This window comes from Malaclemys terrapin, chromosome 7 (assembly GCF_027887155.1).
Source record: "Malaclemys terrapin pileata isolate rMalTer1 chromosome 7, rMalTer1.hap1, whole genome shotgun sequence".
NCBI lineage: Eukaryota > Metazoa > Chordata > Testudines > Emydidae > Malaclemys > Malaclemys terrapin.
Genome location: NC_071511.1, coordinates 42,234,214 through 42,248,990, shown reverse-complemented (window position 1 = coordinate 42,248,990; position 14,777 = coordinate 42,234,214). Strand labels below are relative to the sequence as shown.

The 14,777-nt window shown below is 40.4% G+C and overlaps 1 protein-coding gene across 1 annotated transcript in view; it reads left to right on the top strand.

Annotated features, from left to right (window-relative positions):
* IPPK (inositol-pentakisphosphate 2-kinase) overlaps window positions 1-14,777 on the top strand; it is a 102,678-nt gene that overhangs the window by 80,250 nt on the left and 7,651 nt on the right. The window contains exons 5-10 of the mRNA XM_054033769.1: window positions 9,699-9,820; window positions 10,433-10,522; window positions 11,300-11,358; window positions 11,809-11,881; window positions 13,129-13,408; window positions 14,368-14,518. Of these exons, the coding sequence (XP_053889744.1) occupies window positions 9,699-9,820; window positions 10,433-10,522; window positions 11,300-11,358; window positions 11,809-11,881; window positions 13,129-13,408; window positions 14,368-14,518 (775 nt within the window). The remainder of the gene's footprint in view (window positions 1-9,698; window positions 9,821-10,432; window positions 10,523-11,299; window positions 11,359-11,808; window positions 11,882-13,128; window positions 13,409-14,367; window positions 14,519-14,777) is intronic.

Here is a 14,777-nt window from a genome sequence, read left to right as displayed (position 1 = left end):
TTCAATTTGGCCCGCGGGATTGCCTGCCCTGGCCCCGCGCTGCTCCTGGAAGCGACCAGCACCACGTCCCTGTGACCCCTGCAGAGGGCTTGGGGGAGGGTCAGAGAGCTTCATGTGCTGCCCTCGCCTGCAGGCACCGCCCCCCACAGTAGGAATAGGGATCTGCAGCCAATGGGAGCTTTGGGGGTGATTTCCACAGGCAAGGGCAGCGCGTAGCAGAGCTGTCTGCCCCACCCCACTCCCAGGAGCCACTGCCAAACATGCTGGCCACTTCCGGGAGTGGGGCCAGGGCAGGCAGGGAGCCTGCCTTAGCCCCGCTGCGCACTGCTGCCACCCCGGAGCCACTCGAGGCAAGTGGCGCTGGGCCAGAGCCTGCACCCCAACCCCCCGCCCTGAGCCCCCTCCCGCATTCCACACCCCAGCCCCCTGCCGTGAACCCCCTCCTGCACCCCGCATCCCAACCTCTTGCCCTGAGCCCCTTCCTGCACACCACACCACCTCCTACATCCCATCCTCCTGCCCCAACCCTACATTCATGGTCCTGCATACAATTTCCCCACCCAGATGTGGCCCTCGGGCCAAAAAGTTTGCCCACCCCTGGTCTAGATAATATTTAGTCCTGCCATGAGTTCAGGGGACTGGACTAGATGACCGCTCGAGGTCCCTTCCAGTCCTATGATTCTATTATATTATTCCGGTACAAACAATATGAACTTGACGGGGGTATGAAGACAGTACTTCTGAAACAGAGATCTGCATAATCACCGAGTAGTAAGATAAATTTGTTAGTAATGGTATTAATCTATTGGCAGGCATGTTAAATTCCAAGCAGTAAAAGTTTCTTGCTAGGAATATCCTTTGGTATAACTGGTCTAGATTTTTCTGTTTGCTTTCTTTCTAAATTTACTACAAATCCTTCTCCAGTAATCTTAGTGTTGCTGGCAGCACTTGTGAAGAGATGTTTTAACTAGGGCTGTCAATTAATCGCAGTTATCTCACATGATTAACTTAAAAAAATTAACTGTGATTAAAATTTATCATGATTAATCGCACTATTAAACAAGAGAATACCAATTGAAATTTATTAAAGATTTTTGGATGTTTCAAATTTTCAAATATATTGATTTCTATTACAACACAGAATACAAAGTGTACAGTGCTCACTTTATATTATTTTTTATTAAAACTATTTATACTGTAAAACTGATAAACAAAAGAAATAGTATTTTTCAATTCATCTCGTACAAGTACTGTAGTGCAATCTCTTTATCATGAAAATGTAACTTACAAATGTAGATTTTTGTTTGTTACATAACTGCACTCAAAAACAAAACAGTGTAAAACTTTAGAGCTTACACGTCCACTCAGTCCTACTTCTTGTTCCGCCAATTGCTAAGACAAACAAGTTTATTTACATTTACGGGAGATACTGCTGACTACTTCTTATTTACAATGTCACCTGAAAGTGAGAACAAGTATTCACATGGCACTTTTGTAGCTGGTGTTGTGAGGTATTTAAATGCCAGATATGCTAAACATTCATATGCCCCTTCATGCTTTGGCCACCATTCCAGAGGCCATGCTTCCGTACTGATGATGCTTGTTTAAAAAAATGTGTTTAATTAAATTTGTGACTGAACTCCTTGGGGGAGAATTGTATGTCTCCTGCTTTGTTTTACCCACATTCTGCCATATATTTCATGTTATAGCAGTCTTGGATGATGACCAGCACATGTTCGTTTTCAGAACACTTTCACAGCAGATTTGACAAAACGCAAAGAAGGTACCAATGTGAGATTTCTAAGGATAGCTACAGCACTCGACCCAAGGTTTAAGAATCTGAAGTGCCTTCCAAAATCTGAGAGGGACGAGGGTGGAGCATGCTTTCAGATGTCTTAAAAGAGCAACACTCCGACGTGGAAACTACAGAACCCAAACCACCAAAAAAGAAAATCAATTTTCTGCTGGTGGCATCTGACTCATGATGATGAAAATGAACATACGTCGTTCTACTCTGCTTTGGATCGTTATCAAGCAGAACCCATTATCAGCATGGGCGCATGTCTTCTGGAAAGGTGGTTGAAGCATGAAGGGACATATGAATCTTGAGTGCATCTGGCACGTAAATATATTGCGATTCCAGCTACAACAGTGCCATGTGAATGCCAGTTCTCACTTTCAGGTGACGTAAACAAGACGTGGGCAGCATTGTCTCCTGCAGATTGTAACCAATATTGTTTGTCTGAGCAATTGGCTGAAGTAGGACTGAGTGGACTTGTTGGTTCTAAAGTTTTACATTGTTTTATTTTTGAATGCAGTTATTTTTTGTACATAATTCTACATTTGTAAGTTCAACTTTCATTATAAAGAGCTTGCACTACAGTACTTGTATTAGGTGAATTGAAATACTATTTCTTTTGTTTTTTACAGTGCAAATCAGAGTGGATTTGATTTAAATCATGATTTAAATCACTAGTCAGGAAGACTCGATTTAATCCTGGATTTCTACATAAAAGTGCATTCTTGTTTGTTGGTATAACCTTAATACATATTCTTCACAACTCAGAGATAGATGAAACCCAAACTGGGTCTCCTTTATGGTCTGCTGCCATTACAGGTTTTTCCTTCTAGTGAGAGAATAGTATGGTAGGTATCAAATCAATGAAGGCTACACTCAGAAAGACCTCAAGACTGGAATGTGCTGCTCAAACAGATTCACTTTTGTATCTACTGCCTGTCCCTCCCTTCTCACGTTTATCTTCAGAATTCTTCTCCTTGTCCAGATCTATTCCGCCCCCAACAATCTTCTATTCATTGAACTTTTTGAAACTTTGCACTTTTAGAGAGAGGTAAGGGACTGACTGTGTGTACACAAATTTGCAGAGGGACAATAGGGTTGAGGTCTGTTATTTCTCACCTCTGTATATTTATTTATTTCAAACATTTTTGCTGTTATCAAGCATGTTATCTCTGGAGACACAAATCCACAGCTTGAGAACTGCAAAACTAAGCATCTCTGATGGTATCTTTTACACTGAGCACGGAGTCCTATTGGGTAGATAGAAAGATTAACCTAGATAATCTATACAGAAGCCCCTGGAGCCCCATAAGATTGGGTCCCTAATCCATGAACTATTGGAACTCATTTACAAACTTTTCTTAAATATTACATGAATATATTATCTAATACTATAGAATTAGAATTTATAATCCCTATTCCATGATGAGATATCTTTGAGCTATAATGTAGCTTAATTAAAACTATCCTTAGATAGGTTTTTTCCTCAAAAAGTATTTCATGAAAAAAATCTTTTTTTTTTTTTTTTTTTAATTTTTTTAATTCTTTTAAAATTGATTTTTATCCATCTGGTTAAAATATTGTAATAAAAAATAAATATAAAGTGAGCACTATACACTTTGTATTCTGTGTTGCAGTTGAAATCAATATATTTGAAAATGTAGAAAACATCCACAAATATTTAAATAAATTGTACTCTATTATTGTTTAGCAGTACAATTAATCGTGATTAATTTTTTTTAATCACTTGACAGCCCTAGTTTTAACTACTATAACATCTAATCAGTTACTCCTGAGGGCATTCTGCACCAAAAAATTAAAAAATCTGTGCCAAAATAATTAAACGTGGAGGTTCCAGCATGGCATTGGGAAGCACAGGCCACTGGCTGCACAGAGGTGGGAGATCGCTGTGCAGCTCCCCTCCACCCTGGACATGGACTCAGTGGTGAGGCTGCACCGAACCATGACACAGTGCAAGGACTGGACCTGCCCCAGAAACACCCCCGCTCCATGCCAGGTGCATCAGGTGTGGGCAGGCAGGCTCAGCAAGGCAGGATCCAAGTGTGGAGGGGCTTAGTGTGGGGGGATACAGGTGTGAGTTGAGAGGGTTCTGAGGGGGGCAGTCTGGGTGGGGGAAGGTCAGTGGGGGATCTGGGTGCTGGGGGGAATCTGGATGCACAAGGGCCTATTGGGGGTTCTGGTGCAATGGTAGTGGGACTCTGCAGAAGGGGTTGGGGTGCAGTGGGGGACTGGGTGAGGGGAAATATAGAGCTCAGCGGGAGGGTGTCCAGATGCTGGGGGAGTGGGCTCTGATATTGGGATCCAGGTGCAGCTGATTGGGGCTCGATGGGGTGGGATCTGGGTGCGAGTATTTTGTCGGGGTGATCCAGGTGCAGGGGGAGTGGAGCTCATTGGGGAGGGGGGTGTTCTGAGTGTGGGAGGTGAGGATCGGCGGGAGGGTCGAGGTATGAAGAGGTCTGGATGCACGAGGGTTGGGTGGATGGAGGAGCAGCGCCCTGTACAGGGATTGCCCCCCCCCCCCAGCTGGGGTGTGATGGGTCAGGAGGGTGGGAGTTGGCAGTTTGCAGCTCTGGGAGAAATCTGGGGGTGGGTCTGAACCAGCCCTGATGCCGTACAGGGGAAGAAGTCCTGCCCAGCCAGGGCTAGCAGATGAGCCCGGCACAGGGTTGGGAACGGGTCTTCGCCAACCTTGCCCCATAATGATTAATCTTTCTGCCGGCTGCTCTAGACACCCGGAACATACTGCTGGGGAGAGTCGCGTGACTGCTCTTGTGGCTTCCCTTTCCTTCTCTGTCAGAAAGTCATTTTTCTGTGGGGAAGCAAAGAAATCTGCAGAGGACATAAATTCTGCGCATATGCAGTGGCGCAGAATTCCCCCAGGAGTAATATTCAGTAGACAAGTGGTAAAATACTTTTTGCCCTGTCTGAGTGCTGCCACTAGGTCTACATTCTGTGAAACTGCAAAAGTTGGTAGTAAAATGATGGGGGATATCCCATTGATAGTGACTTACTTTTGAACTGACCAATTTTGATTTATCCTTCCAGTATAAAAAAGCCTAAGGAACTACATGGCAATTTTATACTTAGTACTCAACATGGAGTTAGATTTGGTGGAAGAATCAGCATGTCATCAGCCACTGTAATTTTAGTGGTTTTGGAACAGCCCTGATTTTTTGTTTTTGTTTGTTTTTTTGTATCCCTGACTTGATGAATATTTATTGATCAGCCCTCTAAAGCAATTTTCTTATCTATCTCCTCAGCGACAAGTTAGGAAGAAGCTGGATTTCATGTAAACCTGTAACAAAGAAATCATCATTGTCTCTTGGGTCCTAGCTACTGCTTATACACTGAACCTCATTTTCTCAATTTAGGAAGCTTTTCTGGTGTAGTAAAATTCTGTCTAATTTCCCTCTTTCTCCATTTTTCTTTTTCTGGAATGCCTGCTGTCAGTATAATTGTTCCATAGCTGCAGTGTTTTCCCTTCTCCAGAATCCGGCTCTGAGAGATGTAATGGGTCAGAGTCCTAGGGACTGACGAGTGTGTGTCTGGGGTGGGATGGGAAGAGATGATTAGTTAAAATTCCATTACGCTTTGTGTAAGTAAGCGACGCTCTGGGCCTGGTGTCATGACTCCAAGAACAGTCTTCAAACAGGAAGTGGACACTGTTTCTGAAACAGGAACTATGTCGTGGTTTATTAAGGTGTGACCATTTTTATTTTGGAAAACAGTTGTGTGTGGCTTCACTTCAGAAACTCCTCCTGTGTTTGAAAAGGCTGGTGATGAGGAATGAATATACTGACTGCATGGAAATAATATTAGGCAATTTATGAAGGATTAGGATTTTGTTTCGATGTAATTTGTGATGACTTTTAGAAATAAAACTGAGTAAGTTGCATGCTCCCAAGAGTGCAGTTGTATTCTGGTATGAATGTTGGGAGAGGTGTCTAGTCCCCTCTTTCTTCAGTAGTGCTCCCTCCGAAAGTGTCCTTTCTTGTTAATTTCTGTAACTCTTCTGTTACAATATGTCATGCTGTTAGATTCTTCAGTAATTAAGAAAATTTAGAAATTATGCCTAGCACTCAAGAAAATTCAGCTGTTCGAGCCCTGTCTTTCTATTGATCACTATACACTAGTAGGGATGCTGCATTTGGTGAGCACCAAACAGATAATTATTAAACACTGGAAGAATATGCCCTGTCTATGCTATACCTTGTAATTGTATTTGAAACTGTCTATTATAAATATGATTATAGCCTATCACATTTGTCATATAGTTTGTGTCAACACATTGTGGTTACTAATGACATTGAGAAACCATACTACAGACCAGCACAAACTTACTTGATCACAGCCCCCTTCCTTGTGTCTGTAGTAGTTTATGCTACCCCTTCTCCCCCCACGACCACACAAGTACATATACCAAACTATCCAACACTGCATAGGAAAGTTAGGAAGTATGACAAGAGACCACACTTGCTTAACCAGAAAATCTTCAATGATCTAAAAATCAAAAAAGAGTCCTACAAAAAGTGGAAACTAGGTCAAATGACAAAGGATGAATATAAACAAATAACACAAGTATGTGGGGACAAAATTAGAAAGGCCAAGGCACAAAACAAGATCAAACTAGCTAGAGACATAAAGGGTAACAAGAAAACAGGCTACAGATTCATTAGAAGCAAGAGGAAGACCAAGGACAGGGTAGGCCCATTACTCAACGGGGGCGGAGAGGGGGGAATAATAACAGAAAATGTGGAAATGGCAGAGGTGCTTAATGACTTCTTTGTTTCAGTTTTCATCAAGAAGGTTGGTGGTGATTGGCCATCTAACATAGTGAATGTCAGTGAAAATGAGGTAGGATCAGAGGCTAAAATAGGAAAAGAATAAGTTAAAAATTACTTAGACAAGTTAAATATCTTCAAGTCACCAGGGCCTGATGAAATGCATCCTAGAATACTCAAGGAGCTGACTGAGGAGATATCTGAGCCATTAGCGATTTATCTTTGAAAAGTCATGGAAGATGGGAGAGATTCCAGAAGACTAGAAAATGGCAAATATAGTGCCTATCTATAAAAAGGGAAATAAGGACAACCCAGGGTATTTCAGTCAGCTTAACTTCTGTACCTGGAAAGATAATGGAGCAAATAATTAAGCAGTCGATTTGCAAACGTCTAGAAGATAATAAGGTGATAAGTAACAGCATGGATGTGTCAAAAACAAATTGTCAAACCAACCTGATAGCTTTCTTTGACAGGGTAACAAGACTTGTGGATGGGGGGAAGCAGTAGACATGGTATATCTTGACTTCAGTAAAGTCTTTGATAACTGTCTCGCATGACTCTCATAAACAAACTAGGGAAATGCAATCTAGATGGAGCCACTATAAGGCTGGTGGAAAAACTGGTTAGAAAACTGTTCCCAGAGAGTAGATATCAGTGGTTCACAGTCATGCTGGAAGGGCATAACAAGTGGGGTCTGATCAGTTCTGCGACTGGTTCTGTTCAATATCTTCATCAGTGATTTAGGTAATGGTAGAGAGAGTACACTTATGATCTGGACAAACTGGAGAAATGGTCTGAAGTAAATAAGATGAAATTCAATAAGGACAAATGAAAAGTACTCCATTTAGAAAGGAACAATCAGTTACACACATACAAAATGGGAAATGACTGCCTAGGAAGGAGTACTGCAGAAAGGAATATGGGGGTCATAGTGGACCACAAACTAAATATGAGTCAACCATGTAACACTGTTGCAAAAAAAGCAAACATCGTTCTGGGATGTATTACCAGGAGTGTTGTAAGCAAGCCACGAGAAGTAATTCTTCTGCTCTACTCCGCGCTGATTAGGCCTCAATTGGAGTATTGTGTCCAGTTCTGGGTGACACATTTCAGGAAAGTTGTAGACAAATTGGAGCAAGTCCAGAGAAGAGCAACAAAAATGATTAAAGGTCTAGAAAACATGACCTGTGAGGGAAGATTTAAAAAATTGGGTTTGTTTAGTATGGAAAGAGGACTGAGAGGGGACATAACAGTTTTCAAGTACATAAAAGGTTATTACAAGGAGGAGGGAGAAGAATTGTTCTTAACCTCTGAGGATACGACGAGAAGCAATAGGCTTAAATGGCAGCAAAGGAGGTTTAGGTTGGACATTAGGAAAAACTTCCTAACTGTCAGGGTGATTAAGCACTGGCATAAATTGCCTAGGGAGGTTTTGGAATCTCCATCATTGGAGATTTTTAAGAGCTGGTTAGATAAACACCTGTCAGGGATGGTCTAGATAATACTTAGTCCTGCCATGAGTGCAGGGGACTGGATTAGATGACCTCTCAAGGTCCTTTCCAGTACTGTGATTCTATATGCAGTAGCAGTGCTTCACTTGAATCCGTTTCAGCTTCTTCGTTGTAACTTTGAGATTTTTTTCTTGTGGCACTAATAAGCCGATGATCCATTGCAATCAGAGCAAAACCAAAACTGTGATTATGGTCCATGCTTACAATTAAATGTGCACCGCGTCCTAGCAAATGGATTAATCTGTCAAAATGTACAGCGACATCTCGAGTCAAATGCACAGTGCCATCTAAGGACCTGATATGTCTGCAGGAATCAGCTTTGCTAATTATTCATTGCTGTTGATAAAATGTGCACTGTAAGGTGCTGGGTTTTTTTGTTTTTGTTTTGTTTTGTTTTTTTTGTAATCCTAAAGCTTCTTTTGCCCTCCTAGAATACGCTCCTTGCCCACCCAGAGGGGTCCGTTCTCCAGTTTGAGAACCTTTGCACTATCTGATAGTAAACTGTTGAAATCTGGAAGAAGAAAAAAAATCTGTGTCCTTCTGGAGAGGAATGTTCTTTCTGAGACAGTGTCTGTAGAAGTGTAGATTGTATCAAAACGGGACCAACCCTCTTCCGCCACTTTTTTTTTTTTTTTTTTTTCCTAAGGTGGGGGGGAGCGTGAAATGACAGATGTGAGCAGGAGAGAACATCATTTACAAGTAAAGGGTGTACTCTATTTCTTTCTTGGTTTTGGTCATTTCATTTGGCCTTATGTGATCACTGCTGCCATTTCTAATGCCCAAGCTGGGTTTTCTGGACACAGTACTACTTGTCAATGACAGATGTGATTCTAGGAGAAGATAAGTTTTCTTTGTCTTCTGTATTTCTTCCTCCCAGTTGTCCATCTCCTCTTCCTTTCTTCCCCCATCACTCTTTCTCTGAGCCCTACCAGCATGAGGCCTGGACTACATTCATAAAGGTGCCCACTTTAACTACATTGATTTGAAATCATCTTAGATAAACTGGTGCAAACCTTCTATGTAGACATATTTAAACTGGTTTAATCCTTGCTTTTATTGGTTTAGTTTAATTCAGTGCAAGCTCAAGTGATTTAAGCAAGAGTTAAACCGGTTTAAGTGCATCTACATGAGGATTTTGCACCAGTTTAACTAAATCTGGTCCAAATCAATCCAGTTAAACTGGTGCACCTTTTCTTGTATATACAAACCCTAAGAGACACTGCACTGAAGCTGGTGATACGTTCACTTGGTCATATGCTAGGAGCAAGAGTAGGATTGCATCTGAGTTACCATCCCACGCTGAAATAAGGCCTAGCCGCTTACATGTCCTCATGAATCTCATAAGAAAATAGTCCCTGTCTCTTCCTAGTCCACTTCCAACTGAGGCTTTATTCAGGGTGATTTATACCATGATGCCTTGAGTTAGACTGGGAGGACTGCTAGTGCTGTGTCTTTGTCTTCGCTTTAAAATCAGTGGTAAACCATGGCTGTGTCCTACATTTACCTTTCTTTGATGGTCCCCCTTTTCTGCAGTGTAAAATAAACATGTACACAAACCGTTACTTTCCCTTATTTTTCTTTTTCCAGAGTCTCGCTGTGATAAAGACTTGGACACTTTTAGTGGCTATGCTATGTGCCTTCCTAACCTCACCAGGCTGCAGACCTATCATTTTGTGGAACACCGGCCAATCCTTTGTGTAGAGATCAAGGTGAATTTGTTAAATATGGGGAAAAAACAATTGTTCCTTCTGCGTTCTTTTAAAAATAAAAATAAAAGTATATGGTAACTATTTATTTAATTTGAAAAATTGTGCAGATACTAGGTAGAGCAATAATCTTTGCCTTTTGCAAATGCTAGCTCAGGGGTGGCCAACTTGAGCCTGAGAAGGAGCCAGAATTTACCAGTTTACATTGCCAAAGAGCCACAGTAATATGTCAGCAGCCCCCCAGTAGCTCCCGCTCCCAGCGCCTCCCACCCACCGGCAGCCCCACTGATCAGCGCCTCCCTCTCCATCCCCGTGCCTCCCGCCCACCACAGTCAGCTGTGTCACGACCTGCAGCAGGCTCTGGGGGGAAGGGCGAGGGCAAGGCAGGCTTGGGGGAAGGGAAAGGGTGGAGTGGGGTTGAGCAGTGAGCACCCCGGCACATTGAAAAGTTAGCGGCTGTAGCTCCAGCTCTTGTTAATAGATATTGCTTGCTCTCTATCTCTTTAAAGTCCTTTGATTCGATATGAGAGGAGGAAAGGAACAGATTTTTTTTTTAAAAAGACATGTAAATAAATCTATTAAAATGCATTTTAAATGTTGTTGTTTTTTTTTCAGCCGAAATGTGGGTTCATTCCTTTCTCTAGCCATGTTTCGCAGGAGATAAAGCACAAGGTGTGCCGTTATTGCATGCATCAGCACCTAAAGGTAAATCTTTAAATATTCAGCCTGTTTTTCCTCTTACTGGCAGTGTGCTTGTTTTTATTATAAACATGCTACTAAAATCCTGCTTTCCTGTTGAAACATGTACATGTGTTGCTTATTTCCTTGATGTTTAAAGAGGTACGTATTTAAATGTCACTGAGTTGCTGGATGTGAGCATGAGAGGGAATATGAGTATATAGCTGGAGATCTAGAAACTTTGTGGGAATTTGGAAACAAACAAGGGTAATAGTAACCTTTGCTCAGCTTTGACAGTTTTAGTTGTCAGTGTGGTAAACTGCCATGTCAAATTAAGTTTCAAGTACTTTTCATTAAACATGGTCCAGGAAGTCATTTAATGTCCATGGATGTCCAAAGAGCTCTGTTAGCTTTAAAGCTTCTCTCTCTGACCAACTGAAGTTGTTCCAATAAAAGATTACATCAGCCACAGTGTGTAACAACAAACACTGAAATCATTCACTTGGCCATTAAGCTGTACATCATGTACTAATACCTTATTTAAATATTAGAGTTTGTGCCTAGAATGGGCCTTACTCCTAATATGTGAGATTCCCCCTTTTAATGCTGTTATGGAATTTAACTGAATTACTGTGGAGTTTAAATATGAAGAGAAGGTAGCCCTCTACTGGCCAGAAATAGTATGTCCAAAGGGTTTAAATATTCGGAAGCTCCTTAAGACAAAACTAATGTGTATTCATAAACCTACTATTGTATTAACTGAGAGCATTCACAGTGAATATTCATAGTGATTTGTGTCAACAGGTAGCAAATGGAAAATGGAAGCGATTGAGCAAATACTGTCCCCTAGATCTCTTCTCAGGGTAAGAAAATATTTACTTTAATTCCAGTGATTTGGTGACACTGTGTGTCTGTATAGCTAGTTGTCTTAAATTAGGCTGAATTTTGTCTTAGGTTAAGGAGCGCAAGTGCTGAGAAATGTTTTGTGATTTATAGCAACAGTACTTGTGCTTTTCCTGCATCTTTGTTTTTAAACCTCTAGAATTTAATTCAGTAGCTATTAATTATTGTATGTGGTCCAGATGGCAAAACATGAGACCTCGCAAGAACTTGGATACTACTGAGATTTGTTTGCTCTTTTATGGTATCTTTCTTTGTATTGGCTTCATCTTGAGTAACGATATGCTTAGGGAATATATTCGGCCTGGGTGATGAACGGATATGGTTGGCTTTTTGGGGTCCTAGTGCTCTGTAATGGTAATATAATGAGAACAGTGTGTTTGTTAAAATATTACATATGTATTTTTCTCTAGAAATAAACAGAGAATGCACTTTGCCTTGAAAAGCTTATTACAGGAGGCACAGAACAATTTAAAAATATTTAAGGTAAGATTGACTGAAATTGCTTGCATGTTTTTTATACTGTCTTGTAAATTATTGGGTCCATTTAACTTAACATCTGAATATTCAAAACCCCACTAGATATCTAGTTGAGGATTTTCTCTGTTCAAACTTTCTAATTGCAATATGGAAAGATGTATGTAGATTTGATTTTATGGAAGGTAAATCAATACCTCACTTAATTTTTGTTGGAAAAGTCTTTAAGACATAACGAGGCTGATGGGACTGTATTACAGCATCCACAAGTAATACCATAACTACTGCATAAATTATTGTTTTTTTCTTTTAATATAAGGTATTTTTCAAAATGTTGCAATTTTGAGTGCTCCTTCAAAGGGTATATTTTTGCACATAGTTTCATAACTTGTATGGAATATGTTGTACATCGTTTACTTAAGAGTATAGAGACATTTCTTCTCCGTAGAGGAAGTAAAATGTTACTTCATTGCCCACAACTGATGCAGCAAAAACGTATAGCAGTACATGAACACTACTCTGTAGACTATGGAGTTATCACATGCATATGTGGTAATTCTAGAAAACAAGCTCTCTGAGCTATTTCCAACATAAAACAAAGTAGCCCTCCAATATAAGATATAACTCCAGTTGAATTATTTCAGCTGTGTTGAAGCGTTGGTAATTTGATTTTTAAAAGTGGTGGTAATGAGGGGAAACCAAACCCTTCAGTGCCACTCTATCTAAATTGTTCTGGGCCTGTCCAAAGTCTATTTAAGTCAATATAGTGGGGTTTTTTTTGTCAGTGTCTATGAAAAAAGTCTTGTGGCTTATGGTTAAACTTACAGGGATGGGAGGAGTGTTCTGTGCAACTTATAAACCAATTTTATATTTCAATTTTGAACAATTTTAAACTTTCCTACTCTTAAACTTTATGCCCCAAGTCACTTTTCCTTCTAGAGTCTGTTCAGCACCTGTGCCTTGGCTAGCAGCTAAGAACCTACTAGACAACTTACCCCAGCATGCAGTATTGCATTTGTGACTGATAAACAAGTGTCTAATTGATGCAGTTGCTCAATAATTTTAATTATTTCTTCTGAGAAACATACATTGTAACCATCTTTGTTACATGATCAGACTCTCTGCTTGTAGCCACTGAAACATGCCTCTTCAACTGTTAAATCTTACACTTAATGAGTTTGTTCAGCGTTCTTTATAATTAAATATTCATATTTGGACTTTCTGAAATGCAGAAGTATGTCTTTGCTCAATTACAGAATGGTGAACTAATTTATGGCTGTAAGGATGATCAGGACTCTCTCTCTGACTGGAATGAACTTGCTCGTCACTTAAAACCATTCTTCTTTCCTGCAAATGGGTTGGTCAATGGACCACATTGTACAAGGACAATTATTAAAGAATTAATCCATGTAATAACAATGACTCTACTTAGTAGTACTGATGCCTGCAGGGCAGGTAACATGAAGACGGTTCCCATTTCACGAGGAAGGAGCTACTGTGAAGCAAGTGCTTTCAGTAAGGAGCTGGTAAGAAATGGTAAGAATTATTTCACAGTAATTAAATATATTGTAATACAATTCAGGGTACATAATACACTGATTCAGATCACTGCATTTTATTTACTGTGTGCTACTTAGGGTGAGAGTTGAAGCAACAAGAGTGAGAAATGGAAATGAGGAATGGGAGTTGGAGGGTGGGGCAGAGCGTATTACTTCCTCACTACTCTAGTCTTGCAAAAGTGCAATTGGTCTTCAAGACATTGCTGCTGGTTGGGACACAGCTTCCATAGTGTACCGCTATGTGATCATGGAACCATTTCTAAGCAGTAATTGGCATTTAGTGGGTGTGCTTGAGCCTAACATTTCAGATGCTGCATTACATACCCATATTACTGTTTTCAGATTTTTTTTTGGGTTGATCTCCTGAGTTGAATTACTTGAAAAAACAGGTTTTTTTTGTTTTTGTTTTTTAAAGTTAGTACAGTTTTCTACAATGTATAATAGTTACTCAAGATCTGAAATGCTACATGACTTGATGTGATCTAGATTACCTTGTAAATCAGTCTAACTCATCTGGGGGATATTTTCAAAAGCACAAAGGGGAAATGAGGCGCTGAATTGCCCCTTGTGTCTTTGAATATTTCCAGTAATGTAAGACAGAGCATGGAAATGTGTGAGGGAGATTTTTTTTCTGTTTTGCCCTTCTTTCCCCCCCCCCCCCCCCGAGTGTTTTGTCATGAAAGGAAGAAAATCTGATTCCATTCCATAAGATTCATTGCACAGTCAATCTCTAGTGTTATACATAATATAGTAGTTCAAAATGTGAAATATTGAATGCCCATCTCTTACGATTTTACTATTTTAAACCTAATAATTAGTCTGTAGCTTTTCCTTCAGCTGATCAAGCTGGGGAATAGTTGGGTCTATTATGTAAAAACAGGTTTTTTGTTTTTTGTTTTTTTCAAACTACGTAATTTGAAAATATTTTTTTTCTAGGTAAAAATAAAATGGAGGGCTCTGGCTTACCAAGGGGCTGTCTCCTTTATAAAACCCTTCAGGCTCAGATGCTGGACATGCTGGATATTGAGGGACTTTATCCTTTGTACAATAGAGTTGAACAATACTTAGAGGAGTTTCCTGAGGAGAGGTAAGATTGCCAGGCTGTCTTCTGTATTGAGCTCAGGAAGGTGTAACGTGATAATTTGCATTGCAGACTCTGGAAAGTTTCTGTCTGTATTTGTCTTCTAGGTTTTGATACAAATTCAGGGTATCATAAAACTTGGTGGAATGGATGAGACCATTGGTTCACTGTATAGCATTATGCCTCTGGAGGTGACCCATACATAAAGCTATAGGGGAAGGCTGAAAAATACCAGTGAAATGTATTAGCTTTGTCTGGCCTTGTA